General features: G+C 36.5%; 1 protein-coding gene and 1 pseudogene across 2 annotated transcripts in view; both read right to left on the bottom strand.

Annotated features, from left to right (window-relative positions):
* LOC107718201 (guanine nucleotide-binding protein G(i) subunit alpha-2-like) overlaps positions 1–4014 on the bottom strand; it is an 83491-nt pseudogene extending 79477 nt beyond the window's left edge.
* A 4767-nt stretch (positions 4015–8781) lies between these two features.
* The window catches only part of LOC107718202 (sodium-coupled neutral amino acid transporter 3-like), a 49186-nt gene continuing 38816 nt past the window's right edge, over positions 8782–19151 (bottom strand). The window contains exons 9-17 of one of the 2 annotated variants that reach the window (XM_016525181.1): positions 18810–18892; positions 18553–18611; positions 16197–16361; positions 14900–14979; positions 13857–13957; positions 11653–11765; positions 11319–11463; positions 10613–10716; positions 8782–9672 (exon numbers count right to left, since the gene is read on the bottom strand). In XM_016525181.1, the coding sequence (XP_016380667.1) occupies positions 9568–9672; positions 10613–10716; positions 11319–11463; positions 11653–11765; positions 13857–13957; positions 14900–14979; positions 16197–16361; positions 18553–18611; positions 18810–18892 (955 nt within the window). In that variant the 3' untranslated portion in view covers positions 8782–9567. Of the gene's footprint in view, positions 9673–10612; positions 10717–11318; positions 11474–11649; positions 11766–13856; positions 13958–14899; positions 14980–16196; positions 16362–18552; positions 18612–18809; positions 18893–19151 lie in introns of those variants that run through there. The other variant, XM_016525180.1, reaches the window with a different exon arrangement.

Consider the following 19151-nt stretch of genomic DNA (forward strand, 5'->3'; position numbering starts at 1 on the left):
CAGTCCCATCGAGTTAAAAACACAAATAAATGCACAGCCATTTGCACTCTGCATCAAAATATGAACGCGCTGTTGCACCTCTGATAAGCTTTTAGGCTTATTCTGCTGCGTTTATATAAGCCTTTTGATGGCTTGTGTCACAGAGCTGTAAAATAACATGACTGAATTTTGCTTCTGGGGAGGGGCATTTTGCTTTCGCACAGGACGCGTTTCCAGTCCGAAACGATCGCAGCATGACTGCTGCAGACGCACCGCTCCTGGAATGCACTGCCAGACCGCAATCGCGTGCAGTGTGAATGCTCTGATCCGTTAACATGGGCGCGGAAAAAATACGCACCACAGACGGAGTGTGAACCTGGCGTTACGTTTGTATGACCGCCTGGTCTGTTCTCTCGTGCCCCATTTAGGCGCGCTGCATTCTGATTGGTTCGGATAGCATACTGCGGGAGGTCGGGGGCGCGGAAAATCGTGCTATAAAACGATTTAGAAATCGCGCACGCTCAAATCGCGATTTTATGACGATTTTGATTACTCGCACAGCCCTACCGCACATGCGCATGGATATCACACGCACGTCGAGCAAACGTCGGCCACATCATGCAGTGAAGAAAAATGACCAGCAGCAGCTTCTAATTCGTCGTTAACTTTGAAGTATACGGAGATAAAACAATGCAAGTATCGATAACAGTATCGTTTGTCCTGAAGCTTATCGGTATTCCGGTATCAACCCAATTACGTACAGGTCCAAAAAAATACCGGTTCTCAGTACCCATCCCTAGTCTGAAGCGTCTGTCATAGCAAATCAACACATGCTGTAGTGAAAGTGAAGCGTCTTCTCATAGGATAAGAACATGCAGTCTCATGAATAATTTAATAGACACCGACGCGTCAGATGTACTATAGTCCATTGCCGCGTCACAAATTGTGACGTCAACACAATGTAGATTTTAAACCCGGAAGATGAAAATAGCGCAAAAAAGCTTAAAATTAACCAGTTTTCTCAAACAGTTAAAATTATCGGATGCTAACATTGTCTTCTATAATATGCAACACAAACACCTCTGCTAAAATGTCAGAAAAAGTAGTCTGGGGTTTCATGACCCTTTAAAAGTAATGAGTTACTTGCATAGATGTGCGTCATTTAAACCTCCTCAGACAGTGACTCATATCCCTAACCTAGTGTTTACTCTCCATGTCTGCTATTAGAGCACAGCCCACTGAGACCTAGAATTAAATGTAGTAACTGACATGAGAAACATTATTAGGATTTTGCACTGTTACTTGACCGAGTAGGTGTCTTGCAGACTGACAGGACAACTGACTCATTAGAAAGCTTAATTTTGGTCCAAATTTAATACTCAAATTAAAAGTTGAATTGAAAGAACCAGTTTGTGACTAGCATGTAAAATGGATCATCTTCAAGGCTATATGATTCTGCAAGTGTTTCTCATACATATGAAAGGAAAAACAAAGTAATTTCATTGTCAGCGAAACAAAAATACACTAAATTATTTATACAAATGGCAAAATATTCATGGCTGTTAAACATTTCATATTGACCTGCCACAAACACCATTACGAAAGATAACTAACAGGTTGTGTTTGATGTATGTGAAAGAGGGTTAACCAAACAAAATGACTTGAAACTTCTGGGCACGACGTTGTCTCCCTCACATATGTTTTTAAAAGTCAACTCAGTGGCACGCCAAAGCAATTTTCTGACTTCATAAAGTAAAATTCAAAAGGCTTTAGAACTCCCCATAAAAAGCTCCACACAAAGTATTTCATTTCTCAGCAAGAGTCCTTAACAAACACTCAAAGCAGTACAATACACAACCCCTGCCAAAAATTTACTCTCAACAGTTTCTTTGGCTCAGGGTGGATGTTCCAGGCTTCTGTTTGGACTCTAAGCCTTCCGAAAACATTCCCCTCACAGAATTCCTGCATTTCTGTTAAAACACAGTTCGGACCAGGCCAAAGTGCATGCTGAGTGTGAGTGTGTGTGGCCAGCCATGCTGCACAACAAGAGATGTTGAGAGTGATCACAGGCACTGTCAAAACATTACCTCAACCTCTCCCCTTAAAGTCACACTGAAATAACCAGTTTCCACATCTACGTACTTCTATATCTCTGTGATTGGGAAAGTTTCACACACACTACCAGGCAAAAGTTTGGGCACACCACAGTCAATTTGTTTCTCAGGATCTTATACAGCTATTGATCAAAATCGCACCCTTAAAATGGATGTTTGGACCAAATGTTGAGGAAATAAAATGTATGTGCCCAGCATACATCCTTCAGTTTTATAAAGCAACCCAGGATGCACCTCATGAATTGGTCGAAAGGGAATTGTAGCTCCAACATTAGAGCATGGCGCTAGCAACGACAAGATCATGATTCCCAGGAAAAGGGAGAACTAATAAAAAATGTAACGCAATGTAAGTCTCTTTGGATAAAAGCGTCTGTCAAATGCACAAATGTAAATGTAATTTGAATAAGTGTAGCTACTTTAAATATTACTATTTTTTATTATTATCTTTTTACATTTTTAGCTTGCTATATAATTTTTATTCTTCCATTTTGCGGCATTAAGTTTTGATGCCTTTACTATTACTCTAACATTTGGAAAATAGTCAATTTCAGAAAGAGTCCAGACTTTTAACTGGCAGAGTTAGGCCTACCTTCTGAAGCAATACTAACCTGTTGAGTGCCAAAAATTAATGTCATCATATTTCACACACACACACTGAGCATCTTGGGTAACTAATCTTCTCAAATGACAAGCTCATCTCAACCAATTCTGCACAGGCCTCAGGTCATAATTGGAGTAAAAAAACATAACTGAAAAACAAGAATTAGAGAAGAATGTGCCACTTAAACTACCAAACAAGTAAACACTTGCTTTATCATAGTTGAGTTTTTTTTTTTTCTTTTCTTCAAATCGGATGACAGTTTCTCGCAGGCCACACCTGAGGAGGAAACCTGAGACACATACGTTACCTAGAAACTTGCCCTCGAACTACACAAGAACATCTCCCTTTATGTCTCAAACACGTTTAAAAGGAGTTCTTGAATCAAACAGAGACTTATCGGTGTGACAGAGTGCTTCTAAACGTGATATTTACAGCAGCAGCGAGTCGCTGACCGTTATCTGGGATTTGTCACTCACCCAATAGCAGTAGTTTCACTTCTTTGGCGGCTTTCTCGCCGTCCTCGCGCAGATTCCTGTCAATCATTTTAGATCGCTCGGCCGCGGCTTTATCTTCCTGGCTCACGGTGCAGCCCATGGTTCCGAATGCGCGCTTCAGGGCGACGGATTTATGAGTATAGATTTAGGAGAAAAAAATTAAAAGGTATTAACCTTTTAAAGCGACTGGAGTTTTTTTTTATTGTCTTCCGTGACTAACTTCCTCTTTAGGCTTTGAAAAAAAATGACTGTCGCAAGTCCAAGGAAGGGAAATGTCCTTAAGAGACTAGTAAGTTAGATCCAAAACTGATGTTTTGTACGTCCTAAAAAAATATTTCAAAAGACGTTTCGGGATTGGGGAAAACTATGAATATATATATTTGAGATACTGAGATTAGAACACCACCTGGAATCTGTTGACGTTTGAGGCTCCCAAGAGAAGCCAAGCAGCCAGACGCTGGAGTTTTTACATCACGCGGACAGGGAATGAAAAAACTTATATCCACAAAGCCAAAAAGTTTCCAAAAAAAAAATAAAAAAATCGGTATCAACCTCTCGTGCTCAGATATTGAGTAAAAAAACAAACCGAACGATGAGACAATCGGCGACGAGAAACTGTATGAATCAGAAAATGCCAAAATCCCCGGTTAGTCAGTCCACTGATCGCCGAGTGTTTCGAATAATATGCGCCGTTAGGCAGCTAACGCTGAGCGGTCTCTGATTTCTTTCAGCGTTTTCAAAGCCGCCACACCCCAGTCTGCTGAGAAGTTGCTCTCTGCCACACAGCAGAAGACAGTTTGGAACTGTTGGGCTCCTCGCGTATTGCCAACCAGCCTCTCTCTGATACGCCCACCGCGGGTGCTCATGGGAAATGTAGTTTTCCCGCAGTATTACAGTTTAAAGAAAATATCAAATATACATTCAGATTAACTTGAATAACAACTGCTAATTGTTTACAGAACAATACAAAAAATTATATTAAAGGCGGTCTGGTATTTTAATTTAAAGTGTTAGTTCACCCAAAAATGAAAATTCTGTCATTAATTACTCACCCTCATGTCGTTCCAAACCCCTAAGACCGCCGTTCATAGATATTTTGATGCATTCTGACAGCTCTCTGACCCTCCCATAGACAGCAAGGGTACTACCGCGATCAACGTCCAGAAACGTAGCAAGGAGATCAGTAAAATAATCCATGTGACATCAGGGGTTCAACCGTAATATTACGAAGCTACGAGAATAATTTTTGTGCGCAAAAGAAAAAAAAAAAAAACTTTATTAAACAATTTGTCTCCTCCGCGTCACCCTAGCGCCATTTTGGAGAGTATCCGCTGGACGTAAACAGTGTATGTTGTTCTGTGTCAGCTGCGCCACACTGGTCTTACGGGTTTGGAACGACATGAGGGTGAGTAATTAATGACAGAATTTTCATTTTTGGGTGAACTATCCCTTTAACTGTATGAATTCATTTAAACGTTTACTTTTAAATGTGGTATTTATTCATGTATTTAGTTGTATCTATTTATAAGAATAACTATTTTTTGGAGGTTTCTTTAGACAAAATTGGCCTGTGTGTGTGTATTACAGCTGACTTTCTCTTGTTTGCCGTTCAATGATGACAAATGACATTCTTTAGGGCCTCTGTTAGAAATGTCTTTTGTTGAGACTTGTGTCAATATTGACGCACTGATTTTGGCATGTGTTCTGCTCTTCTGTATGATTTGTGCTCTTCTGTATGAGTTGTGCTCAAGCAGGAGAAGAAACCTTGTTTAAAGTGCTCGCAATGATTTTTCCATATTTAATGCGTTTCCAGCGTTTGGATAGACTAGAGCAAACAGCATTACGACAGAGAGCTAGACCTGTCTCTGTGTTTCATGCGCCCCCGTGTGTCAGAAATTATATTTATTTACACTTTACTTAAGATTTTATTTAAAAATAGTGTAGTAAACGGTAAAACTATTTGCGCTACAAACCAATGTGTAAAATAATATAAGAAATAGCATGTCTGTAATATCAAACAGCACAACGAGCTGTTTTGTAACGCTACAAAAATAATTGGAAGCTAATGACAGGAAGTCTTGCACATTCAAGTTACAAATGGACAGTTCTTACGTTAAAAATAAGATGGATAAACAGAACTTAAAAGAAAAAGTATAAAAGTCTAACTGCATAAATTGTTGCGGTAAAATTACTACCAAATGAAATCTTCCTGGTGTCTTTATGGATTACCAGATTACACATCCAAGTAAACAGAGAAACAAAATTAGATAAATTGGAGCAATTGCAGCAATGACAAAGAAACATTTTTGGTTCCCCAAAGTACCTTTCAGTGAACTGTGCTTAAAAGATCCATTTTTTTCTCAGTGTGAAGAAATGAGAAAGGTTCCATGGATTTGAAAGGTTTTTCATACCAATAATGAACCTTTATTTTTAAGAGTGCATTGAGGTGATGTATATTAAACTTGAGTTTTTTTTTTTTGGAATTCAGCATGTCTGTCAGATTGGATGCGTTTAAATCGATTATTAACAAAATGCTCTGCCCATTTTGAGAAGAGCAGGAGAAGAGGAAACACAAATCATGTGAACGTTTTCAGGAAACTGCTGTTTCTAGGCAAGATTCTGTTTTGACATAAACAGCTTTAGACTTAGGTGGACCATCAGCAGGATGGAAAAGAGACAGTTGCTGATGGTGGAAGAAAAGATCTGCAGGTTTGACCCCAGGAACTGCTTTCAGACCACTGCACCCTTGAAAAAGACACTTCATCTCAACCTACAATTAGTGTAGTATAGTATTGCTTTGGAGAGATCTGCTAAATGGCACGTAAACAGCGTTTAATTCCCCTTTACATCAGTGAGCCACAGAGACATATAAAAACTCTACAGTAAAAGCTGTACAGTAGACGGAATCAAGAATGAATGAATTTTATTTATTCTTTTTTTATTTGAACATTGTTTACAGTACATTTACTGCCAGCAATGTACTCAGTACTGAGAATAAAGAAAATAAAGACAAACTTCTTAAAAATGATTACGTTTTAATCATCAGACTTGACATCATCTGACTATTTACAATATACAAACTATAGATGTGCTTATAATATAAAGGGTTTACATTTATGTACATTATATATAAATGCTGCCGTGTAAGTAATGAATTCATATAAACTGTTACAAACAGATGACACTTTCATTACATCACAAGGGAAACATCACGCCGACTGGACACAAGTACACAGCTGCTAAAAAAAAAAGACAATTCAATTCTTGCCCCTTCTGCTGCTTTGTGATACCTTGCAGATCTGGAGATCATATAACGGTATGATCTGCAGGTGCTTAAAAAGTGCTGCTGTCAGCCCAGACGTCCGCTCAGAAGCTACAAAGCTGTGCATGAGAAAGCCTGGGGATGGAAGCACAGCATTATGGGGGATCTTGTTGTTCTGGTGCACCACTGGTAATGCTCGAGTTGCAGCAATCAGACTGTACTTTTTTATAAAGGGAACACTATTTATCCATGATTCATCATTGATACTAAAGATTCATACTTTGTGCTATATACGATAGTAAGTTAATTAGATCTTACTGGTTAACGTAAACTACCTTCATCATAAAATCATTATTTTATGCAGTGGATACATCAAACAGGAGTCATTTCTCCTTCAAAATACTCTCAAACATTATCAAATCAAAATTACAGTCGCTCTCAGTGAATCTCATAAAATATCACTCCAAAATCAAATAACAGAAATATATGATATATACTGTATGTAATATAATGTAATATATAACTGGGGCCGGTAAGATTTTTTAATGTTTTTGAAAGAAGTCTTTTATGCTTACCAAGACTGCATTTATATTTGATCAAAAATACATTGCATGAGATTCACACTTCTAGTTTCAAAGACATGTTCAGACTTTGAGCAATCAAGAATCATTTAGAGCCATTGGTATACTTAATGACGGATACTGGCAATTCATTAGCAACTGGCACATTTAGTTCTCAGGCATGTGAACACACATTAACACACACTGCTAAAACGATGGAACACTTTTGTGCTTAAGAAACCAGAGTGGTGTGTGAGGCATTACACGTATAACATCTCATCATCGTCACCAGAACACACAACTAAACGCTTCTTTACCAAAAAAATTACCAATGATCTCAATGGGTTATTTCAATGGTACACTTCAGCAATCATACGGACATATTTAATCATTCATTTCTCAATATATTCCCAAAACACCACAAAGAGGGAAATGAAGCATCCGACCATGATAAACAAGGCTTTAAAAAACAACAACAACAAAACAAGGAAGTACAGATTGTAATTTAGAATATATTACAGTGCCTTTGCGGTCTGACAGGCCGTTGATGCATCACCAGGGACATTTAAAATACTGAAAGAAGATATTGAGATATGTAATTATGCTAATACTGGTTCACAGATATGATGATTTTGTTATGTGTGTGGCTGGTCTATCCATTAAACATTAATTAAACAGACAAAAATGAATACAATAGTACCACAATTTAAATGCACATCTCATTTAGACATCTTATAGTCCATTACAGTACGTTCACTGACTGAAGTATCCTTTCTTCATAAGCGAGAAGAGGAGAGAACACACACATACACACACTAAAACACCACAGTGTTACCACTAAGATCATTATGGGCCAGTAAGTGCTTGATTTTTTTGTTTGTTTGTTTTTAGGATGATGAGTTTCAATTACAAAGTTTAAAATATTCATGTACCATGTTAGACGTCCACACATTACTCTTTTCTTTGAACAATTTACAGTTAGTAGTACATAGGTTTTGTTCATATATCTGTCTACAAAATATATTCATCTATGATTATGTCATAAGTCATAACTGGGTCACTAGGTCAGGAGATTGAGTGGAGGTTGTGCTTCAACTGAAAGTGTTATAGTTTAAGGATTCAGTAATCGCCGAATGATCCTGTGCGGGAACCGATCTCCAAAATCATCTGTCTACTTGGGTTAATAGCCTCTTTTTTAAAGCCTATCTAGAGGCAAAAACCGATCAGCTTCCACCGGGCAAGGTTACCACATGTATGCCATTTTGCCCTGTAACTAAAACATTTATGTGCATCAATGCACCACATTTGTTTCTCCAGTTAAGGAGAAGACCCTGTGAATCTGTGTTTTTGGTTTTCTCTGCATATAAATCCAGAGAGTGTTTCAAAGTCTGTCAGCAGGACTCATGGGATCATTACAACCTGACCCTATGATTAACTGTGCTTTCCAGTCTGTGCTTTCCCATCGCAACAGTAGTATTCCTAAAAAAAGAAGAATATTTCAAATGTGCCTTTCATCTTGAATAATTCTGTCTTTTTAAATCTAAATCTTTTAAAGACGACATCTTAGCTGAATAGTCACAAATACTGTAAAGGGATGTGATGGATAACCTTGTGAATACCAGATGAATCGGAATACTCTTTTTATATATACAGTGGGTACGGAAAGTATTCAGACCCCCTTAAATTTTTCACTCTTTGTTATATTGCAGCCATTTGCTAAAATCATTTAAGTTAATTTTTTTCCCTCATTAATGTACACACAGCATCATAAAACTACTAATATATTTATCTCTAAATATTGTAGAAAGGATAAACATTATAAATCCATATAAAAATGTGACATGTACATCTATACGTACAATTTGCATAAATTTGAAATTGTGTAATAGACCAACAATAGACCAATAGCCAAATCAAGTCTGGATTCTGGACGAGGTTGTGTGTCTCCTCTCAACGGCCTCCAGTGTCAGATATCTCACAGCTATTGCACAGAGTATTGCTATATCTAAGATGAGATATGATGAAATAAACACTTTAATAACCACCAATCCTCCCATAAGAACTGAGCACTTACTGTGATTTCTAATCTCTTGTGAATGTGGCCGAAGGGCAGAGGTCAAAGGTCATATGAAGGACTGAATGGGAGGTTGGGCAAGCTGATGAGTCTGTTCGGTTAGAATGCATAATCCCTTTTGTTTGTAAACCCTTGCATACTGCATGTGCTGTTACTATGGCACAAACTAACTATCATGGGCTTTCATTTTCTAGTTCTGATTATCTTTTCTGGTTGTCTTCTCCCTGCTTTAAAACAAACTATTTCCACTCCTTTTTGGAAGTGGATGGCCTTTAAATGGATTTATTAATGCTGGCCTGAGATGGGTCAAAACCCCATTTACAGCACATGCAGGTCACACGGCTAAATAATGCATTGATTGAATGCAATTAAAGCTAGGAATCTGGTACTACTCTTGTGACTGATCACTGAGAGATTATGCATCCTCCCCAACTACTGACCCGAAAGTAATATTAAAAAGCATAAACCATTAGAGGGTGAGGCCTAATGACCACTGCTTCCTTTGCTGGTCCCTGATGTCCAATCAATGATGATGAAGCCGAGGCTCATTACCATAAATAGGACTCCTAAAATGGCAAAGCAAGCAGCCTATAAAAGAAGGAGAGAGGCAGGATTATAAACAACGTTGCCAAATGATTAATGGATTGTGTAATCTAAAAAATATGACTGGGTGCATATTGTGAAATATCTGGGTCAAAATAAAATACAATAAAATTTGCAAACTAAATGAAGCCAGTTTTTAGAACATTAAGATTTGTTTCTGCATTGTGCCATTTTCATGTGCATGATTTTTAAATTAAGCACATTTTGCATCAATTAATCACATTTTGCATTAATGGAATATGTCATCTAAAAAATAAGATTGCGTGCACATTGTGAAGAAATGTCTGGGTCAAAATGAAATCAAATAAAATGTGCAAACAAAATGAAGCCAATTTTCAGAACATTAAGAGTTTTGTGCATGACAATCTTTTTTTTAAAGGAGCATAAATTAAATATTGATATTTATATACTTATAATTCTACTTTTAAAATTCAATTTTTTAATAACATTTTAATTAAAAACAAAAAAATACATTACAATGTGAAGCAAGGGAGAAAATATGCTTAAATGTCATGAAAATATTCCCACAATGAAAAAACAACAACAACTTAATGGCTCTAAAAAAGGCTTTAATTTTCAATATACACAAAATACTTTTTTTTCCTTTGGATTTTAGGGTTAATTATAACCTGGACATGTCTTGGCAGTTTTCATGAGATTCAGAAATACTACAATTATACGTTCCGGATTCCTGCTGTTTGCTGTAACTTAAGGGGAATGAGTTTACTAGTTTACAATAGTTTTGGGTCACACCAAGGATTTACCCAAGGGATTTACGAAGCTCTTAGCATGATTAGTTTTGAGAGGATCTCAATCTGATAGTATGAAAGTTTTCAAAGCATCTACATTCCTACAAGAGTTAAGAAACTAGATCCCACTGTGGATGAATGGGGAGGAATCGAATACAGTATGTCCAAGTACTTACAAGGATTTTCGGCGCTGAGCGCATAGGTTCCTCTTCCTTGGGAACAATGCGGATGTAAAACACAGCCGGAAATATAAAGATGAGGCACGGCGCGGACGTGGCACCTACAGAAAAATAAACACATGTACACACTTACTTACTGTAAACCTAAACCTTCATACTTCACTAACATTATGCCTCAGGACTAAGTCTTAACTGTGTCAGAATATCTTGAGCTAAAGTTTTTCAAGTAACATAAGCCATAGTTATTGAGAGATTTCTCATGGTGGTTGGGCCAAGAGAACAATAGTGTCCATTCTTCTCTGAGGTAGGTAAAACTCACGAGAAGTGGAGAAACAATTAGTGTTATCGAGTTAAGTGTGAGACCAGGAGAAACTCTAATGTAATAAAAGGAAAAGCATAATGGGACTTTGCTGATAATTATATACACATTCCAATGGTGATTAATAATGCTGTTGGCAATGGATTTATGCACAGCTGGGACTGTGCGTACAGTATTATAGTTTAAGACTTTAATGCATGTGGAGATAAAAGCAACGGTGAGGTCCTTGAGGTTGTCATGGTGACACTTAAGGACACTGCACACAGCTCTCGCACTCTTTTCACACAAATGAAACTTCAAAAGAAAGAAAGAGAGAAAGAATCCAACGAGTGCTACAAAGAGACCAGAATAACATCATTCAAGAGCCGAGAGCACCAAACCCACCGATGATTCCGAAGATTCCCAGGATGTTCGGGGCGAAGATGACCAGTAAGTTGATGATGGTGAGGAGGGTGACAGCTATGGCAATGTGACGTGGCCACCAGAAGGTTTTATTTGGGAAGAACAACTGCTGAATTGCTCTCCTTACCTGAGAAAAGGCATCAAAAGCATTGAAATCGGATACTGAAATGCTGCCTGTCATCCAATCCTGACTCCTCTAACGAAGTCGTAACCTGATAAGATGTAGTTTATTTAAAATTGTAAAGGTTTAACATAGAGTGTGTGTGTGTGTCTGTGTGTCTGTCTGTCTGTCTGTCTGTGTGTGTGTGTGTGTCACGATGGGCACAGTGAGTGTGACAGCAGTCAGCACAGCCAGACGAACGCACAGGATGAGTGTGTCGTACGGGTCTATTCGACTGTAGGTGTGCAACAGCTCAGCTTCCACCTTATCTACACACATATACAATCATTTGAATGTAATATTAAGTTACATTTCATTCTAAATGTATAATTAAAAAAATGTTTATTCAATAAAAATAATTCTTAATAATAAAAATCATTTAGCATTTTGAATTCTTCGGGTCAGTAGTTCTCAAACATTTTTAGGTGGTGGACCATTTCTACAAAAAAACAACCCTAACAACCCAAATCTGGGGGAAACCACAAAATACTCTCACTTAATCAATTGTTTAATTTGTTGAAATTAAATAGACTGCTACAGTATTTTTAGGTATTAACCCTAAATGAGTATTCGCTAGCTGAGAATTTGGATTGAATTGAATCAATTACTGAACTGAGACAACAGAAACATTTGATCACAAGTTAATTCATTATTATTTGTTGATTAATCAGCTGAACCATTCAATGTAGGGACTTTCTGTCATTTATACCTATTTTATATACTTTTGTTAATTTTCAAAAGATTTGGGGTCAGTAAGATTTTTTTTGATAGAGATTTATACTGCATATATAATACTACATTCAGCAAGGACACATTAAATTGGTCTGATTAAACTGAACTGCTGCAAAAATTATGTTTCAAATAAATGCTATTCTTTTAATCTTTTGTGTTCATCAAAGAATTCTGAAAAAAAAAAGTATTACAGTTTCAAATATATGAAATATTGATATACATCAAAAATATTAAATATATTAATTAAATATTAAGCAGCACAACTGTTTTTAACATTGATAATAATAAGAAATGTTTCTTGAGCAGCAAATCAGCATATTAGAATGATTTCTGAAGGATCATGTGACACTGAAGACTGGAGTAATGATGCTGAAAATTCAGCTTTGCCATCATAGGAATAAATGACATTTTAAAATATATTCAAATAATAAATGGTTATTGTAAATTGTATCATTTTTACTGTATTTTTGCTTAAATAAATGCTGCCTTGGTCAGCATAAGAGACTTCTTGCAAAAACATTTAAAAAAAAAATAATAAAGACTCCAAACCTTTGAATGGTAGTGTATGTAAATCAACTCACTGAGCAACTGATTTTAATTGACCACAGTTTGAGAACCACTTTTCTGCTCACAGTGGAAATGTGTTTTTATTAATGCAAAATGGCCACTAGATGGAGTGCTAATACTACTTCAACATGACCTTGAATCCAACACTGATTTGTTGAAACAGATGATTAGATCTGTGACATCAGCAAACACATGCTGACAGCTAAGCAGGTCTCAATCTGCTCCTACACTTCAAAAGCTCTGAAAACATGAGGGTGAATTTTAAAATCTTGTACCTAAAATAAGAAAATACACTCTTGTCTGCTTCTTTACTGCTGCAGTCACACTGATCTCACTGATCCCTCTGACATCTCAACTTGAATGACCACTAAGCACATCCATCCTGACAGGTCTCACCTCCTTTTTCTCCTCAACAAAACCTCCTCCACTCTCTCCATCTCAGCTTAGTCACACTGCTGTCTCCTCCTGATGTGTAAAAAGGCAGGAAGCTGTCCTGGATGACCAAATGACCATCAGTAATTGTGGCAACTACCATTCCCTGCTGCTTTATGCTCTGTTACATACACTCCTGCCTTGCTCTTCATCCCTGGTCCTAGATGTTTGATTTATTCTGTATTAGTCATCCAAGCAAGTCCAAAATAAGACTCTGAATGTTATCTTTGGCCTAAAAGATAGACCACAGCCTGATCAAAATGAAGCATGAAACGTTTGGAGACTTGGAAACAGTTGGAGACGTAACGCCTCTCTGTTGGCACAATATCTGCATTTTGATTGGTATTCTTAGAGAACGTTCACACAGGACATATTTTTGTATGTTCTATTTGCAGCAATTTTAAATTTTTGGATTATGCACACATACATTTAAGATACTTAGTATTTATGGCAATGGTAAGTGTGACCACACCTTAATATGTCCCCAATTTTACAAATGCCACTACAATCCGACTAATATTTTTGATTGTCACTTCTTGCTGTCATCGTGGTACTCATTTTCTATCTTTACTGAGAAAATCGTCACTATATGCATGAAGAAAGAATGCAAATATAGTAACAGGCCTCACCAATGAAGGTCAGATATCCGAACAGAGCAGCCAGGAGGTACATGATGTACATGACTCCAATGGAGATGTTGGAAATGTGTTGCATCTTTGTTTTTGTGGGGCTGAAATTGGAGAACATAAGGATAAGACAAAAAGTAGTTAAAGACTAATGCACACTCAAACCTAAAATGTCAGTTCATAAAGTTCATCAAATCTCATATAAAAATCTCTGATATGGTCATAAGGCAGAAATATTTATATTAATTGCCCGTTTCGCCATTTTAAAGTCTATTCATAATAGAATGTTGAACAATTTTTGTATGTACTTAGAAATAATATGGGTTTTGTGGCGTAATGTTGATTACCACAAAAAACCCTATTCCAACTTGTCGCTTGTTTTCTTGTAAAAAAAAAAAAAGCACAAATTGAGGTTACCTTGTAGAGAAGTTGAGCACATAATTTTGTCGTTTTAGGGTGTTAGGCATTATCATGGAAACAAAGTTGTAAAATTTGAAATACACTACCGTTCAAAAGTTTGGAGTCAATAAGACTTTAAATGTTTTTAAAAGAAGTCTCTTATGCTCACCAGGTCTGCATTTATTTGATCAAAATATTTGATTTTTTATTTGAATATTTGAATTTATTATATATATATATACAGTGGGTACGGAAAGTATTCAGACCCCCTTAAATTTTTCACTCTTTGTTATAAAAGTTAGAAAGTATTTTTGTTACACTAAAACCATGCTAACATGCATATTGCTAAAGTTCTGTGGCTAAACCCCATTTACTTCCATTGTAAGCGCCTCACTGTAATCCAGATTTGCTTTTTTAAATGAAAATTATGAAAAAAGTATGCCACAGGTGCTGTCGGTTGGGATTAACTTGTATCAAACCCATAATATTCTTGAATGTCTGTGAGCAAATATGTTAATTACAGACTTGTTAAACCATAGCTATCTGGACAGTGAAGCAGATGAATAGCTTTGCCCAGTGTAATAGCATCCATATGCACAACATGACTCATCTGTGATTCTAGTCCTGCGAAAGAACTTGCCACCTACTTGCGTAGCTCCGTGTAAATTGGCAGCACCTCGGGGTGGCACACGAACGCGAACGCCAGGATGGGAACCGTGTAGGCCGTCTAAAAACACACAGAGCAGACCACGTCAACATCACCATGGATACAACAGCGGCAACCATAAACCCCAAACCCCACACTTTAAAGCCCATTAAACACTGTAGCACATTACAGAGAGCTAATTGTAGCTGTGATTAAATCAGACTTGGACAGAGCTCAGGCCTGGGCTCATTTAAAATGCCGGTCCTGTGCACATAGAGACGGACTGAGCTGAACACTCCTGACTACAGACTTTCATATTTATCAGTCTGACAGTAAAGGACATATGTGGGGACAATAAAAAAATTGTAATGTGAAATATTATTACGGTTTGAAATAACCGTTTTCTATGTTAAAATATATTAAAATGTAATTTATTCTTGTGATGGCAAAGCTGAATTTTCAGTGTCACATGATCATGATTTGATCCTTCAGAAATCATTCTATAATGCTGATTTGCTGCTCAAGAAACATTTCTTGTTATTATAAATTATTATAAAAACAATTGTGCTGCTTAATATTTTTGTGGAAATGGTGTTTTTTTTTCAGGATTCTTTGTTGAATAGAAAGTTCAAATTTAAATCTCAACATTATAAATGTCTTTACTCTTTAGTGTAGCTTTTTATCAATTTAATGCATCCTTGCGGAATAGAATAATTTTTTTTTTTAATCTTACAGACCCCATCTTTTGAACTGTAGTCTCATTTATGTCTCAGATGTTTCTCTTCAATTTCTTACGGGACATAAAAGTTTAATAAAAGACATGACAAACACAGATAAAAGTCATATGGGTTTGGAATGACATGAGGGTGACCAAATGATGACAAATGATTTAGTTTTGGGTGAACTGTCACTTCAAGGACATGTTTATGATTTTTGTTTCCTACAATAAGAGAGCAAAAGAGAGGTAGCGGGAAACACCAGTCTTTCTCATATTTTTCCAATTTAGCAGACCACTCTGCAATGATATTTAAAACCACAGCCCATCAAAGGTCCCCTAACAACTTTAGAAATGCGAATATATTATCATAACATAAGCTGAAAATCCAGATTTTCATGCAGTTTGAGAACTGATATCTAAACGGCTGCTTGGATTAAGCCCAAATATATGTGAGTCATGCAACGGTTCATTGGGAACTACAGTGTGTGTCATTTGGCTTAAAGTCTTATATCACATGACTCATAAGAATGTCACAGCGTGATTTCAGTATATTCATATTCTAAGTTACGCAAAGATATACCTGTGAGTTGAGGTTAAAGAGGCGGGGGGTGCAGGCAGGGTCACCCTCAGGGGTCATCTCCACTCCTCCGGGGTCAGCCGCCACACTCGTGTTAAAGCCCAACACTGTCCTGTTATGGGCATAGTCATCAAAAGGACATTTGACCTGGAACGTCTTATAGATCACCTGGAGGGAGACAAGAGATGGAGTAATTAACAAGTCTTGCATAGGTTGCAATTAGATTCATGTCATCGTTTAATAATTTTTTCCCCTTAGGCTCCACTTATAGTTAGACACCATGTTTTTTTTTCATGACGATTTCAAACTTGCTTTCTGTCCCTCATAATTAAATGGGACAGGTTTTTTAATCCTATAAAGCCTATTATCATGTCATATTTGATAGGCAAATTTCTAAGGAATTTAAATTATCAACATCAAAACTTCTTGTACTCAATTTACTACAGTACATGCCTTCTGATGTCTAACTGATAATTTTGACTTTTTTTGGAAGTCCTTTTAGTATAATTCTAAAAAAAAAAAAAAAAAAATCACATTTCGGTTGTGTTACGTGTGTCTTGTTGCTGTAAAAACATATTTTTATAAAGTAAACTTAAGAATATATTTGATTAATGTTAGGAATATTTCAAGATAAACACTTGATTGAAGCAACTTAGGTTTATTTGATTATCTATATCATTTTTAAAAAATCATGTTCAAAATCATGTTAAAATGAGAGTATCAAATATGATACATCAGACATTTATCCGTTTATTTCTCAATTATCATTGTATTAGATTGCATTATATGTTTTGCACCACAATAAAAAAACTACGAAGCTTTGATCATAAAATTAAGCATTTAAATATCATCTTACTAAGACATATTATTGGGAGATATACAACTGATATTTATATGCATTTTATGTTAGTAATTTGTTTTTTCTCCTCAAATTGAGCTCCACATTCTCTGATATAATACTATATGAGCCATAAAAGCCTGATGCATCAAATATGATATTCAACAAAACACACATCTTAAAACGTAAAAAAAAAAATATTTTGTCTAATGTTTCTGACTATTATTTTACACTTTACTGGTTTAAACCTTAAAATAGGCATTGTTGTAAATGTAGGTAGTCATTTGTTGATTTATTTAGTCTTCTGAAGTCAGAAATCCAAGGATGAGTTGTGACTCGTGTTTACTGCTTAGTTTCAAAGGATGGTCTTTTTGAGTTATGAATTACTGAATTACATCATGTTCATACATTATACAGTTTATATATATATATAAGCATGGTTTCTCATGATATGAGACCTTTAATACTAAAGGGTACACATCACTGCTTTATAATGTCATTTATCAGTGTCACATGACCAGTCAGATGAGAGAGAGTAAGTTGGGGTGGCTCTGTCTCCATTGTGTCTTTTCATTTGGTGCTTATCTGAATCACAGCAGGGATGGTGAATCAAGAGAAGAAGAAAGAGGCAATGTTATCGTATTCAGACAGGACCATGATGTAAAGACTGGACAGTTTCATAAATCCAGCTTGCAGATGTGGCCCAGCCAACGCCACACATACACACACTAGCGTGAGGACAGAAAGAGTGAGAGCCGTGTGCAAAGATTAAAGCTCCCCTCCAAAACTAGGTCAGTGAGGTGCACCAAACACAACCCCACTCTAAAAATACAAGACACTCTCACAAAACATCACACGCTGGTCCTGCTGGTGGAAAACATGAGCACATCCTTAAATCACCCAGCCTAATATAAGATTTAGAAACTGCTAATCGGAACTGTATCAAGATTAAATATTAATGTTCACACTCTCAGCACAGTATTCACAGAGAAATTTCAAAATAGCAGAATTCGGCTTCGTGACTGGAATACTAAGCAGCACGTGGCAACTGAATGAAACATATTTAAAGGGATAATTCACCCGAAAATGACATGTCATCATTTACTTGCTCATGTTGTTTCAAATCTGTATGACGTCTTTGGCGGAACACAAAACAATATGTATTTCAGCAATATTGCACAATCGTGAGTGATTTTGTTTAGACTATTATACAACAATTAATAGAGTAAGTTACATTTTAGACACAACATTGACAGTTACTTTGTCAATTTTTGATCCACCAGCAAAAAATTATTTGAAACAAAGCCACAGCAGAATTAAATCTTGTTTCTGAGCAACACACAGTTATATAATGCAAAATGTCTAGAGCAGTTTTTCATAATGATAGACACAATAAAAGAAGTTCAAACCACCTGTCAATGGACTGTGCATGAAAAAGTCATAGAGAGAGGACATGAGGATATACAGATGAAGAATTCATTTTCAGGTGAACTATTCCTTTAACAAGAGCAACAAACATACCGCAATAAGGAAGAAGACCATACAACTGAGAGAGAAACCGCTGGTGTAGCCCAGGTACCCTGAAACACAGTGTTATGAATAGGTGACAATTACCCACAACACCTCTGTAAGCAGTCTGATCTGGGCAATACTCTCACAATGCAATAAAACATGAATACTACCATTTTACATTATGCAGATGAGCAGACAGGAAGTTGTGAGCAGAACAAGGGGTATGTGCAATTAGACATAAGAGTCATAAGTTTGAGATGACTTACCGAGCTGCTTCATTAAAGCCAGCGGCAAGATGACACTGCATGATACAATGACGACCAGGTAATTGCCATTTAAATACCACTCCCTGCCAAATAAATCACAGAAGAAAGACAAACACAAAACAGAATTATAAATGGTTCAAAACAACCTTTTATCCACACTTGATAACTCTGTGAATGAAAATTTCCTTAAAATAGTAAGGATTGTAATCTTGGTTTCTACGACAATGGAATGTTACAACAATAAATGTAAGTAATTTTTCCACTATTAGAAGGTGTGTGAGCCACAGAGCCTTTCCATTTGTAAGTTTATGTCAGATAAAAATGATGGTCATATATTATTCT

This window comes from Sinocyclocheilus rhinocerous, unplaced genomic scaffold (genome assembly GCF_001515625.1).
Source record: "Sinocyclocheilus rhinocerous isolate Xijiao unplaced genomic scaffold, SAMN03320098_v1.1 scaffold1111, whole genome shotgun sequence".
In the NCBI taxonomy this organism is placed as follows: Eukaryota; Metazoa; Chordata; class Actinopteri; order Cypriniformes; family Cyprinidae; genus Sinocyclocheilus; species Sinocyclocheilus rhinocerous.